Source organism: Girardinichthys multiradiatus, chromosome 21 (genome assembly GCF_021462225.1).
Source record: "Girardinichthys multiradiatus isolate DD_20200921_A chromosome 21, DD_fGirMul_XY1, whole genome shotgun sequence".
NCBI lineage: Eukaryota > Metazoa > Chordata > Actinopteri > Cyprinodontiformes > Goodeidae > Girardinichthys > Girardinichthys multiradiatus.
The window spans coordinates 23,313,355-23,328,668 of NC_061813.1; the positions used below are offsets into that span (position 1 = coordinate 23,313,355).

General features: G+C 40.8%; 1 protein-coding gene across 4 annotated transcripts in view; it reads right to left on the reverse strand.

Moving 5' to 3' along the window:
• Positions 1-15,314, reverse strand: part of prex2 (phosphatidylinositol-3,4,5-trisphosphate-dependent Rac exchange factor 2) — a 156,184-nt gene that overhangs the window by 70,676 nt on the left and 70,194 nt on the right. For all 4 annotated transcript variants that reach the window (XM_047350111.1, XM_047350114.1, XM_047350112.1 and 1 more), the window contains 6 exons: positions 7,969-8,044; positions 6,664-6,736; positions 4,761-4,903; positions 4,361-4,453; positions 1,385-1,533; positions 1,209-1,294 (listed from right to left, as the gene is read on the reverse strand). In XM_047350111.1, coding sequence (XP_047206067.1) covers positions 1,209-1,294; positions 1,385-1,533; positions 4,361-4,453; positions 4,761-4,903; positions 6,664-6,736; positions 7,969-8,044 — 620 coding nt within the window. The remainder of the gene's footprint in view (positions 1-1,208; positions 1,295-1,384; positions 1,534-4,360; positions 4,454-4,760; positions 4,904-6,663; positions 6,737-7,968; positions 8,045-15,314) is intronic.

A 15,314-nucleotide genomic window follows, 5' to 3' on the forward strand; every position in this document is an offset into this window, starting at 1 on the left:
CCTTCACGGATTGTACCATAATACCACCGCATTGGGCTGGTATTCACAGGACAAGCCCTGATAGAACTAAAGTTAGATGTAAACTACTGAATGTCACTGATGTCCTGAAGTAGCCTATTCAATAACTGGTAAATTGTTCTTTGTTGTTTTTCTTGTTTGTTTTTAGGGCATGTGTTTGTATTTGTGTGGCTTTGACTGCAGTGACATGCAATCACAGCCACACAATCTATTGCACAAAAAGACTGCAATGGATTTTTTTAAACCTCATGTGTATCTTACATTGTAATGTAAACAATTGTTAAACCTTCCTGTTAAACCTTATCTGATGCATTTTCTTACATGACTATAATGTATTACATCAGCTTTCACTTGCCACTATGATATTGCAAACATCAAAAATGTAATGGCAACTGTGATTCCATATATTGAATAACTGTAATTCAATTGAAGCAAATAGTCAACAGATAAATGAAAGTATCTTTAACTGTGGGCGTTTTCATGTAGATGTAGATATCTATTCCTTAGTTCCTCTCTTTTTGCTTCAGATTCTCCGGCATCCTTAGTTTGTAGTGTCAGCTAAGATGCACACCGGTTCCCGTGTGACACCCCTAAAAGCATCAGCAAGTAAAGCTCATGGATGATACAACACAATAATCAATAGTTCTCTGCACACCCAGAATTAGGCCACTTTGCTAATTGGTATTACCTGTTCCTGCTGACCCTGAACACCAGGGGACAGGGGCTATAGTGAAAAGCTACGGGATTAGACTCTAAGGAAACAACGCCATCAAGTCAAAACACTCACAATTCACATGCAAGCACACACCTTGCACTTTTCAACCTTCTTGTCCCATTTAGATTGCTTCGGGAAAAAAAAAAATAAGATTCAATTCCCCCAAGGAGAAACAGACAAGGCTATGGATTGTTTTTTTATTAGAGCCCATTTTGCTCCATCCCTGATAACAGCACTTCTATACAAGCTCTATTAGGAGAGAGCACTGGGAGAGCAGGATTCTGATGAATGCAAACCCTCTGTAAACCCTACAGAGAAAATCATCATGACAAGGTGGATGGAAATCATTGTGACGTTTCATACAACAGCCAAGTCATGCATTTCCTCAAACACTCCGGCAGCAGCTGCCTGCCAGCTGTGCCACTAGTAACAAATGCAACCCTTTTGCTGATGCAGCCAGACACATATCTTCTACCTCTTCCAACCGCATGGACCACAGAGGGGCCAAATCCTCGGATCTGGAAGCCTAGACCGTCTGCAGAGTCTGGGATCTTTATAGTTCTACAGAGAGAATCAAAAAACAAGCAAAGCTGAGATGTGCAGTCACAAAGACTATTTTCACAGTTCAGTGCACACACAGATATGCCTTACTCTCTTGGCTTAGTGCTGACCAGCACCCGGAGGGGTCCCTTGCTGTTGAAACACTGCCTGAGGAGAACTTCCACTTCAGAGTAAGGCCTCAGGAACACCAGGTCTCCATTGATGGCAAACAACTTCTTCCCCACTTCCAAGCCAGCCATCTTAAAATAGAACACAATACAAAAGAAGGGAATATTTAAAGTTTTAGGTTTTCAGGTTGTGTCAGAAAAAATTGCAGCCACATACTTTGGTATGAGGCTGGATCCTCCTATATATTTTATTGTCCTAGACTAAAGATTTAGAAGTATGCAGACACAGTTCTGTATAACAGCTAAACCTTCCAGGAACGTCTCAGTGCTTCTTTGAAACAATAAAATAATGCCAGGGCCCTACGAGTCAAAAGGTGGATCTGAACAAATGTTCCCCAATACTGTGCAATTTTTAAAAGCAGACAATTAGGTAGCTACCCCATGGATTTAGTGTGCATAGTTTCATTTTATTTCTACTTAAAACATTTGGACTTAGCTTTCAACTTATTACGTTTACCTTGTAACTCATGGCTGTCACCAGAACAGCACAGCAGCTACAGCTCAGGTAGGACGATTGCATACAAGCATCATGGGAATGAATCCCATTAACTTTTTTTTACACTTTTATTTATTTATTGAACTTATTCTTCTTCCAGGGGAAATCTTTAAAAACTTCAGTTCAGTTTAAATGCAAGAATTGGGATCTTGGGCCAAACACTTTTTGTAGCCATCAAAAGGCTTCTGGCATAATCCTAGTGGACTCATTTTTCAATTTAAATTGTTGGGCTTCCTGGCAAAGACCCAACTTTTAAGCATAGTCCATAAACAATCAGTAAGGTGTTGAGGTGGTGGAAATGTTAAAGGCCTAATGTTAACCTGCTTTGTCCATTACCATTGATGTGTGTTTGTGATCACTGACCTGTTGGAACACCTTGGTTTTCATCGAAGTATCGACCGTCAAGCTGTTGATTTGTGGTAGAGTTGAAAAATGTGAAGGTACTCATTAGGTTTCTACACTAAGTGCAACGTGCTAGTAAACATGGCCCCACAGCATGATGCCGCTACCACCATGTTTGACAGTTGATAAGGTATTATTTGGCTTGAAAGAGTTTTTTTTTTACATCTACAAATTTCAGTAAACCATAAAAATGCTATTTTGGAGCAGATGCTTTTTTCTTGGTCGGCACCCTTGCAGTCCATGGTTATGTAAAATGTGCTTAGCCATGGACAGTGCATTCAGGCTTCCAGGTTATGATAGTCTTACTGTTTCCACTGTTTTCTTTTATTTAGGGACAACAGTTTGGGTCAGATGTTCAAAACTTAGGGTGTTCCAACAAGACATGGATCCCAAACACACAACAAAGCTGATTTTGGAATAGATAAAGCATTCTTACTTATAACTTCAGAAATGGCCTTCCGGAAGTTCCGAATTGAACCTTAATGGAAAGTTGAGAACTATGCCTCTTTTGGTTAAACAGCTTTTCTGTATGAGCCAATAATACCTGGGATGTTTTACTGCATTTAAAACTGCTTTTAATGTTGTTAAAGACCCATTTGGGGAAATGCATTGCAAATTAGTGAAGGCTATAAATGTTATAGTGTTCATTATTTGTTTATACTTAATGCTGATCCCTATGCAAATAAACAAGAAAGAAAGGAAAACAAACATATTTAAATTAACAGACTCTGCAAAGAAAACAGTGTAAATATCACAGCAGTGTTAATTCAGAAGCTTGCTGGTGGCTACAAAAATGTGTGAACTTTCAAAGGAACATTTGTTGTTTGCTGTATAATTATTCCCTCCTGGAAAAATAACAATTAACATAAATAAGTAAAAGCCCAAAACAAAATATTAATTCCTGTGATGTGTGCACAAAAACCTCTCACCAGAATTGAATTTAGGCATCTTAGCTATTTTTAAAAGCACACAATGTAAGCTATTATAATACCAGTCCTATCTCCAGTTCTTCGTAACTTATGATGGTAAAATAGGAGGACTCCAAACAGTAACAATGCTGGCCTCCTCATCCAGTTAGGGTCAACTGCAAATCACTTTTAAATATATTTTGTGTAATAATCTAAAATTGTATTACAAGCTCAAACAACTAAATGCTACATTAAAATACAGAGAAATAGGGGCGATTTTACTCATGCAGCATTTCTCTCTCTGTGTCTGTTTTATTTCCCTCTTAAGTTTATACTGGTCCAGCCAAGCATGCATGTTTCTGGAAATGCATCTCACTGGAAAGGAGCAAAGCGTTACACTGAATAAAACACATTCTTTACTTAAAAAGATGTCTGTTTTATGTAAGACAGAGAGATCTGCTTGTTGCTACATTTTCCATTCTGGCTTTGTTGTTCTTTGTCTCTTATTTGTAGTGCTCACTCAGTTCTTTCCTTTAACTAACTTTCACTGAAAGGTGAACCCTGAAAATAAGGAGATTTTATCAGTGCAGTAAAATCTTCTTTTAAAAAGCAAACCTCTTTGACTCCAGCCAACCGAGGACCCGGTTAGGAATCTTCTGGACAAAGCTCCATATCTGATGCCCCAGTTAGCCCGCCTGCCTTTTGTTCCTCTGTGTGTGGTGGTGTCTTTGTTTCAGCCAGTGAAATTCACTCTACAGAGACTGCTTTATCAAATGTTACCTCCTCTACTGGCAGTAAACACTGACCTCTCAGTTCAGTTGCTAACTCAGCTGGCCCATCCATGTGCTATCCAACAAAAAGGCAGCACTGCATCCACAACCTGCACCGTCCCAAAAACTCTTCTGCGTTGCTCCAGCTACAGATCCTGGCCCTTGTTCAAACTTTGCAGGTCCTAACACTGCAGTATGTGATGCAGGACTTCAACAAAATTACATCAACCAGACTACTTGGCTATTCCATCCAACACAAAATGTTTACAAGAAGTGTGTGGAATGCAGTCTTGTCTTAGTCTTGTCTTGTCTGCACGTCTCACCTCAGCCGCAGAGCCCTTCTCCACACATTTGATGATTGGGACTCGGTTTCTTTCTTCCAGGGTAAAGCCATAGCTTCCATCACTTGGCCTTATCTGGAAAAAACAACATGTGGTGTATCAGCAAAACCCCAAGCCAGCACAGCGAAACACTTTCACAGAGCTCAAACATGCACACACACACACCAGAAGGAGAAGATACTGCTCCAGATGGATAGCAGGTTTTGTAGTATTTTGCTCATTCTTCTAAAAGGAAGGCTTAATCTTGCTCACTGAGTATAAAATGTTTTTTGTGCCTTTCATAATAATTCACTGGGCTTTGGTTTAGACCATGTTGTGGGCAAAATGTAGCAAATCTCAGCATATGAAACAACAAGAAGTTATTTAATCGAGAAGAACTCACCAGGAGGGACTTGGCAATGACATTTTCAACTATTTTCAGGTCGTGCTTCATGGGTTTGTGTTTGGTGTTGGATCCCTCCATCTCCTCATCAGCAAAGAAGCGGAACAGCAGAGGTTCGTCCTTAAACTCGCTCTTCTCCAACACTGAAAGATGTGACAGTGCTATAAATAAATATCAGCATATAAAACCCAAACAGTACATATGTTAACTGAAACAGCTCTCACATTTATACTAAAATAAAAGTTTTGTTTTTTAAATAAGGAACATTTAACAAAACAGTAATCACATTCACAGTTTCTATCAACTGTCTTTGGTCACGGTAAATATTAGGGAAGACAGTATAGTGAAGTAGGTAAATACAGTGTGTAGGTAAGTAAGTTATTAAATCAGTAAGCTAATATATAAGTAAATGAGAAAGTAAGCTGCTAAATAAGTAAGTCAGGCAGCAAGTAAATTAGTTAAGTAAGTAATCAAGTCAGTAAATGAGTAAGTGGATAAGTAAGTAAAAAATTTGGTAAGTAAGTAAGTCAGTGAGTAAGTAAGTCGATAAGTAAAAACTCGGTGAGTAGGTGGTAAGTTAGCTAAGTAATTAAATAGATAAGTAAATAGGTAAGTATGTTAGTAAGAAAATAAATAAGTAAGCAGTTAAGTAAGACGGTGAGTAAATGGATAGCTAGGTGATAAGTAAGTAAGTAAGAAAGTAAGTAGGTATGTAAGCAAAGAGGTAAGTAACCACAGTAAATCAGTTTGTAAATAGGTGAGTAATGTTGTGTTTAAACAGTCTCTGAAGTCTGATCTCGGAGCCGGGAAGAAGGTCAGACTGAAGTTCTAGTTGCAAGTCGGAAATGCTATATGCTGTGGTGCTTACTGCTAGTGCACTTTGCATGAACGTGTTCACGAATAACGTTTCTTACAACATAATGTATGTCACTGGTTTAAAGAGATACAAACCTTCAGAAGAGCAAATTAATAGTTTACATCGGCCTACATCATTTATCTGCGGTGGCCATATTGGATGCCAAACTAGTTTCTTGGTGAGCTACAACTTTCCCTGTAAACGTGACAGCAGCCGAGTCTCAAATGGAGCGTATCCAAGTACATCAATAACCAAATATCAGACCACATAAATTACAAAACACTCAGAGAGAATGGAAATCCCTGGCTTGGTCAGCTATCACTTTTTAAGCTCTACATAAAAATCTCCACCAAAACTGTGGTTCTGAAATGAAAAAAATGAAAAAAGAGCTTCCCTCTGACATTCCTTCGTTAATTTCCTTTCAAAATCAGATGTACTGTCAGTAGTTTTAATAGCTACTTTGTCAGACCAAATAACTTGTAGGCACGAATGGTGAAATTACCCTGGAGGCTTTGATGGCTGGGGTTCATTAGATGTGCTGGTAATTTGTACTGTGTGGCTAGAACTGGGGGCATTTAGAACAGGTTACATCATAGGGTTACATGGAGATTCAATGTGATTTATGCTGCATCCTCTATGATGTAAACCTTGGCATAAAGGAAGTGTGGACTGGAAAACAAACTTGAGTCTTAAAAACATAGTGTAACCATAGCGACTGTCCATTTTGCATTCAAAAGTTGCCAGAGCTACACTGAACCATGCATGACCCTAGAACTTGAGCTACATGCATGTATGAATACATGATGGTATCCATGAACAGTCACACAAACACAAATTCATTCACTGGAAAATGATTCTATTTCTGTACTGTGTCAAAGGGATTCATTTGAAAGAGAACAAGAATGGTTGTGTTCTTGGGCAGCATGCTAAATGCCAGGCACCCTGTGAGTAGCTTCTCTAAATTTAACATTCAGCTTCCATGGAGTTGATGATGGAGAGGTTTGCCTGAACAGGACTGCTTCTGGTCAGATAGACAGACCACCATACCATGATGCATGAAGCCGTTGTCGCACAGCTCTACCCCCAAGATCAGCGCTTCCTCTCTTGTTCTGCAGTCCCCCTGCATCAGATGACAAAAGAAAAGAACATAGTGAAGAAGCAGGATGTTGGATAGGAAAACAAGCAAGAGATGCAACAAAAAGAAAGCAAGACAGAACAAAGAAGGTTGTGTGCTTTTCCTGGAGCAGTTAAAATGGCACACTTACAATCCTGCTTTGTTCCTCTGTCCTAATACCCTGAGGCCATCAGAGCCACTCAGCACTCTACCTTTAACACATCCAAACTCATGTCTAGACAGTGCAGGGTGACAGCTCCTGAAGTCCCACTGCAGGAAGTGTGTAACTCCACTGGCCCAGGTCACACAAATCTAACCCGCCCCCCCAAAAACAGAAACAGAATTGCACTGGAAGGCAGATGGAATCATGCAATATCTGTATTTAATTCTGCTGCAGTTACCATGTTCATTTAATTTCTTTGTTGTCATCCTGTACAGAGCTATCAATCTGTCTGCCTAAGCATTTCCTGTCAGGGTCAATAATGCTTAGCCGTACAATCAAGTCTGCTTTTCTTCCTTTGTTTCCTCTTGGCTCAACTGAGAGCCTCAAATTTCGTGGCTTCTCTTGTCTGCAGAACTTTTGAAGTGAACAACCTGTTATGACAACAGCCACTTCCATCTTTGCTTTTTTTGAACAAATCTGCTTCCAATCAGCTCAGAAGAAGCAGAGAAGATGACTATAAACAACATGATGTAGATCTGTATTTGGCAACAAGCATCGGATCATTGGGATCATAACAGTAAATCTTTACCCATAAATCAATTTAGCCTGATTGCAGTTTCTAACATAGTTTTGAGTTTTTACTGTAAAACACTCAAAACTATGTTAGTATAAAAAGTGTAAAAAGCCTTGCAAGTGATCACCGCTTCAAAGTTTATTGTCGTTTTGTCTTCCATTAACATTTTACCCCTCTTATTCTGATACCCCTAAAGAAAATTCAGGGCAACCAGTTAAAGTGTGTAGTAAGCAAAGACCATCTTTGTGTTGATTTAATCTCAGTATAAATCCAACTGTTCTATGTTAGGCCTCTGAAAACATTAGAGAACAAACAGCATCATGAAGACCAAGCAACCCAGCAGACACATCAGGGATAAGGTGGGGCAGAAGCTTACTTTTTGTGTTGCCCTGTCACATAAAATACATTAAGGTTTGTAGTTGTTATATAACCAAAAAACCCTGTTAAAAGGTTTAAAGAGTGTGGATACTATTGCAGAGCACTGTAGATGATGCACCTTACCTGTGCTATAAGCCAGTCTATGAGCTTGTTAGCCATGACCACAGATTTGTAGGTCCGTAAATGATAGTCCTTATCCCTGGAAAAGAACAAAAGCAGACATTTTTAATGGCAGAATTATAAAGAGAATCTCAGGATATTTATTGTTGCTTTTTGCTTTCACTATAATAATCTGAGAGAGTGAACGTGCGGAGGAGTAATTGCTTGGTCTATTTAAACACAATGCCAAAAGGCAGACTCATAATTCCTGCTGTCAGCAAGGTGCGGCTTCTTTTTAAGTATTTGCAGTTGTGTCATTTATCTAAGTGAGTTCTTGGGGTTTGTTGACAGCAAAACAGCATTCCTCGGTTAGAAGCTGGCATGGTGTTGCTGTTCTCGACTTTATGCACTGGGCTGCACTCTGCCAGACCCCTAGAATGCTGTTTGAAGCAGAGCCGTGACTTTCCCATGAATGCTGCCGAGTCCCGGGGGGAACACGCAATATGGGGCCTGAGCCACAGGGCCGGTAAAGTCCTGAACTGCTGTGGCTTACTCCACCACCTCCACCACACGCAAACCATCACCTCAACACACTCACAATACTACACAAAGACACAAGTTTCTATCTCAAATTGCAAGGCGGGGAAGAGGGTGCAAGAGGTAGCACCCCCTCCCCCATCCAAAACCATCAACAGCAAAACATTCTGCTACGTACGCTTATCTGGCACCATGCACTTGTCTCTAACAAGCAGAAAATGGCCATGCAAAACAACCTTCTGCATTTCTCTTGAAAGGGAAACCAAAACTGGAAGACTGGGAATTTCAATGGCTGGAGAGAAATGTGGCTGCCAGAGTAAAGAAATGGAAGGGTGGTAGGCGGGGGGTTGGTGGGACAAAGATGGCGTCCAGTGGGTAGCCATACTCTGGGTCAAGTAAACCACTGTTTTAAGTCAAGTCAAGTCAAATTTATATACAGTACAGATCAAAAGTTTGGACACACTTTCTCATTCAAAGAGTTGTATTTATTTACATGACTATGAATATTGTAAAGTCATACTGAAGGCATCAAAACTATGAATTAACACGTGGAATTATATACTGAACAAAAAAGTGTGAAACAACTGAAAATATCTCTTATATTCTAGGTTCTTCAAAGTAGCCACCTTTTGCTTTGATTACTGCTACGCACACTCTTGGCATTCTGTTGATGAGCTTAAAGAGGAAGTCACCTGAAATGGTTTTCACTTCACAGGTGTGCCCTGTCAGGTTTAATAAGTGGGATTTAAAGCCTTATAAATGGGGTTGGGACCTTCAGTTGTGTTGTGCAGGAGGTGGATACAGTACACAGCTGATAGTCCTACTGAATAGACTGTTAGAATTTGTATTATGGCAAGAACAAAGCAGCTAAGTAAAGAAAAACAATTGGCCATCATTACTTTAAGAAATGAAGGTCAGTCAGTCCGAACAATTGGAAAAACTTTGAAAGTGTCCCCAAGTGCAGTCGCAAAAACCATCAAGCGCTACAAAGAAACTGGCTGTCATGAGGACCGCCCCAGGAAAGGAAGACCAAGAGTCACCTCTGCTGCGGATGATAAGTTCATCCGAGTCACCAGCCTCAGCCGCAGGTTAACAGCAGCTCAGATTAGAGAACAGGTCAATGCCACACAGAGTTCTAGCAGCAGACACATCTCTAGAACAACTGTTAAGAGGAGACTGTGTGAATCAGACCTTCATGGTAAAATAGCTGCTAGGAAACCACTGCTGAGGACAGACAACAAGTAGAAGAGACTTGTTTGGGCTAAAGAACACAAGGAATGAATATTAGACCAGTGGAAATCTGTGCTTTGGTCTGATGAGTCCAAGTTTGAGATCTTTGGGTCCAACCACCGTGTCTTTGTGCGACGCAGAAGAGGTGAACGGATGGACTCTACATGCCTGGTTCCCACCGTGAAGCATGGAGGAGGAGGTGTGATGGTGTGGGGGTGCTTTGCTGGTGACACTGTTGGGGATTTACCCAAAATTGAAGGCATACTGAACCAGCATGGCTACCACAGCATCTTGCAGCGGCATGCTATTCCATCCGGTTTGCGTTTAGTTGGACCATCATTTATCTTTCAACAGGACAATGACCCCAAACACACCTCCAAGCTGTGTAAGGGCTATTTGACCAAGAAGGAGAGGGATTGGGTGCTGCGGCAGATGACCTGGCCTCCACAGTCACCGGACCTGAACCCAATCGAGACGGTTTGGGGTGAGCTGGACTGCAGAGTGAAGGCAAAAGGGCCAACAAGTGCTAAGCATCTCTGGGAACTCCTTCAAGACTGTTGGAAAACCATTTCAGGTGACTACCTCTTGAAGCTCATCAACAGAATGCCAAGAGTGTGTGGAGCAGTAATCAAAGCAAAAGGTGGCTACTTTGAAGAACCTAGAATATAAGACATATTTTCAGTTGTTTCACACTTTTTTGTTCAGTATATAATTCCACATGTGTTAATTCATAGTTTTGATGCCTTCAGTGTGAAGCTACAATATTCATAGTCATGAAAATAAAGAAAACTCTTTGAATGAGAAGGTGTGTCCAAACCTTTGGTCTGTACTGTATATAGCGCTTTTCAGCAACAAGACACTCAAGGCGCTGTACATAAAGAAAAACATTACAATGAAACAGAAAATCAAACAACAGAAAAACAAATCAAATCACATTGATAATCCCTGGGTGTTGACTGGTAAGAGCTGGTTCTAATCCAATCTTTCTAATAATCTAAAAATCTATGAATCCTTCTAAGGTGGATCACTGGTATACAACAGTTTTAGTCCAAACTTTCAAATACTAATAATGTTTGGCTTTTACTGGTATGAAATAGTTGTCATACAAATATAAGAAATCTAAAAATCTATGAATCCTTCTAAGCAATCTAAAAGTCTATTAGGTAAAAAGAGGATAAGAAGAAAGACCACATTAGGTAAGAGGAGGGAAAAAAAATCATATTTCACACTTTATCCTTAGCAGGATACGGTTTGAGATATAAAAAAAACCTCAGCACAAGTAAGCAACACATATATGAGACAACATATTGCAGTTGATACAGTGAAGGATGCATGTCAGGGGAGCGTATGTGTAAATGAGCATGTGGGTGTGTGCATATGAGTGTGTGCAAAGTAAGTTCATGAAGCACTGTCACAGAGGCCATTGTCCTTGATGGTACGATGGACTGTACCATCGAGGGGTGAAAGAGGTAAAGGTCGTAAGAGATGGTTTTATCTTGCTGTCTTAAGACTGGAAAAGTTTGCTCTGACAGTTTGTGAGTGGGGATGTATGTAGCTGTCTTCTCAAAGCAAGCTTTGTAATAAATCATACTCAGGAAGCTACAAGTTCAAGCTTTAATCAACTACTCAGCACTGATAAATTACAGCAGTACTATATACCAGGTCATTTTTTATTCTGGAACCGGTCAAAAGATACACCATCACACTTAATGGGTCTCCTTATTTTCACGACTATTTACATTGTAGATTCTCACCAAATGCATCAAAACTGTGAATGAACACATGGAATTATGTAGCATACAAAAGCTGTGAAATAGCCGCCCCTTTGCTTTGATTACTGCTTTGCTCTCTTGGCATTCTATCCATGATCTTCATGAGGTCGTCACCTGAAACGGTTTTCCAAAGAACTTCTTGAAAGAACTTCCCAGAGATTCATTGAGAGACGGCCAAAAGTTAATATTTCAGTCATCACAGAAAAAAAAAAGGTTTTTTTTTTGGATACTTTTTTGGCACTAGTGGCCTTTATTTTTTGACAGTAGGCAGACAGGAAAGAGGGGTAGAGAGAGGGGGAGACATTCGGCAAATGTCGCCGGGTCCAGGACCCGAACCCGGGACGGCCGCTTCGAGGATTGTAGCCTCCGTATATGGTCGCGCGCTTAACCCCTACACCATCAGCGCCGTGCCCGAATCTGTGTAGTTTTGACCGGTAGTGTACAGGTCCTTCTCAAAATATTAGCATATTGTGATAAAGTTCATTATTTTCCATAATGTAATGATGAAAATTTAACATTCATATATTTTAGATTCATTGCACACTAACTGAAATATTTCAGGTCTTTTATTGACTTAATACGGATGATTTTGGCATACAGCTCATGAAAACCCAAAATTCCTATCTCACAAAATTAGCATATCATTAAAAGGGTCTCTAAACGAGCTATGAACCTAATCATCTGAATCAACGAGTTAACTCTAAACACCTGCAAAAGATTCCTGAGGCCTTTAAAACTCCCAGCCTGGTTCATCACTCAAAACCCCAATCATGGGTAAGACTGCCGACCTGACTGCTGTCCAGAAGGCCACTATTGACACCCTCAAGCAAGAGGGTAAGACACAGAAAGAAATTTCTGAACGAATAGGCTGTTCCCAGAGTGCTGTATCAAGGCACCTCAGTGGGAAGTCTGTGGGAAGGAAAAAGTGTGGCAGAAAACGCTGCACAACGAGAAGAGGTGACTGGACCCTGAGGAAGATTGTGGAGAAGGGCCGATTCCAGACCTTGGGGGACCTGCGGAAGCAGTGGACTGAGTCTGGAGTAGAAACATCCAGAGCCACCGTGCACAGGAAATGGGCTACAGGTGCCGCATTCCCCAGGTCAAGCCACTTTTGAACCAGAAACAGCGGCAGAAGCGCCTGACCTGGGCTACAGAGAAGCAGCACTGGACTGTTGCTCAGTGGTCCAAAGTACTTTTTTCGGATGAAAGCAAATTCTGCATGTCATTCGGAAATCAAGGTGCCAGAGTCTGGAGGAAGACTGGGGAGAAGGAAATGCCAAAATGCCAGAAGTCCAGTGTCAAGTACCCACAGTCAGTGATGGTCTGGGGTGCCGTGTCAGCTGCTGGTGTTGGTCCACTGTGTTTTATCAAGGGCAGGGTCAATGCAGCTAGCTATCAGGAGATTTTGGAGCACTTCATGCTTCCATCTGCTGAAAAGCTTTATGGAGATGAAGATTTCATTTTTCAGCACGACCTGGCACCTGCTCACAGTGCCAAAACCCCTGGTAAATGGTTTACTGACCATGGTATCACTGTGCTCAATTGGCCTGCCAACTCTCCTGACCTGAACCCCATAGAGAATCTGTGGGATATTGTGAAGAGAACGTAGAGAGACTCAAGACCCAACACTCTGGATGAGCTAAAGGCCGCTATCGAAGCATCCTGGGCCTCCATAAGACCTCAGCAGTGCCACAGGCTGATTGCCTCCATGCCACGCCGCATTGAAGCAGTCATTTCTGCCAAAGGATTCCCGACCAAGTATTGAGTGCATAACTGTACATGATTATTTGAAGGTTGACGTTTTTTGTATTAAAAACACTTTCCTTTTATTGGTCGGATGAAATATGCTAATTTTGTGAGATAGGAATTTTGGGTTTTCATGAGCTGTATGCCAAAATCATCCGTATTAAGACAATAAAAGACCTGAAATATTTCAGTTAGTGTGCAATGAATCTAAAATATATGAATGTTAAATTTTCATCATGACATTATGGAAAATAATGAACTTTATCACAATATGCTAATATTTTGAGAAGGACCTGTACATACATAATTATTAAGCTTCTGGATGATTCATCAGCACAATGAAAGAAACTGCCCATCATTTTCTAGACACTATGTGAAGATAATTTACGATGGACCTTTGATACATTTGCCTAAGTTTAAGCCCCCCATAGTGTGTAGATTAAAAAGTTCTTCCAATCATCTTTTAAGTGTTTAAGTGTGTACACTGTATAGGTCTAAAGAGGACATTTAAAACTGCTGATAAGACGAGAGGACAAAGGACAAAACAGAGCTGAAAGGAGGGGTAACGGGAGCTGCATATGTTGGGGGCTGCTGAGTAGTTAATCCTCTCCCGTGATGTGACTTGTCTCTCTCTTGCTCTGCCAGGAAATTCCACGTAATTAAGCAGAGGCTGGATCGTCCAATTAAGCTCTGGCGTTCTCAGGCCCTGTGATGTATTGTGCTGAGCTTTCAGTGGGAGGGCACAGCGCAGACCATTTGGCTAGCAACACAAACACCTCAAATGCCCCGAAAAGAGTTGTTACACCAACAAAACTGGTACGCAAACATAAGGTTCTTGAGCATTTGGGTCACAAGGAATGATACCAAAGCTTCGAGCATGCATGTGGAAGAAGCACAACCCCTCTGGCTGTGGTGCCGTTTTACAGCCATGAAATGAAAGCTTTTCTTCAGGCCCCATTAAAATCCAGCATAAACAACGAACTAGGCTGTGGTTGGTGAGCAGAGGTCTTGAAAAGAGGCCCTACGTTGTATTGTGGTTAAGCTACTTGATTGGATATTCCTGTTCCAGCTAAGGTTAACTAATTGCAATATACTATATAAGTTTCCTAATTGTCAAAACAGAAGGTTGAAAAGTCAGCAATATTATGTGTAAATCTAATCCAACCAAATTGTATTTTTGCATCATGCTTTATGTTGAAAATTGGTGATCAGTTTTTTACCAATACAGGCATTTTTATACATTTTTTGGGACTTTAAGACAGGAAAATCACTGTATTTACTCATATCCTCCAGAGATATGAGTAATTACTCATATCTCTGGTGTATAACAAAAATGCCAAAATATTTACTTGAACAGGTTGCGAAGCATCCAGAATAGGTCTATTTTAGCAAGGCCTGTACTTACTATATACCGCCTTACAAAGGTATTCATACCTCTTGTCCTTTGCCACATCACAACCACAGTGTGTAACTGTAAAGTGGAAGGGAAAGGATACATGATTGTTACATTTTTTCCCAAATAAAAGTCCGAAAAAGTGGTCTGTGCAACTGCCTTAAGCCCTCCCTGACTTATTGCATGTCTTCTTGTGTGTCATTCTTCTTTGCAACACAGCTCAAGTTCAGACAGACTGGATGGAGAGAATCCGTGACCATCAGAGACTCGTTTGGAGTTAGGTCTGGGCTTTGACTGGGCCATTCTAACACATGAATATGATGTAATTTAATTCACTGTGGCTATGGCTCTATGTTTAGTGCCGGATGGTAAACCTCCACCCCAGTCAAGTCTTTTTTAGCCTTTAACTGGATTTCTGACAGTGATGTCCTGTATTCAGCTCCACCAATCTTCCCATCCACTCTGACCAGCTTCCCTGACTCTAGTGAATGAAGCTTTCACCCAGAATTATTCCTCCACCACCAGGTTTCTCCTTGTGGATAGTGTGTTCAGAATGATGTGCTGACTAGGTTTTCTGCCACACATAGTGTTTTGCAGGTAGACCAAACGTGCAATTTTGATCTCATCGGACCAGAACACCTTTTTCCATACATTTGCTGTGTCCGCTACATGGTTTGAGGCAAACTGCAAAA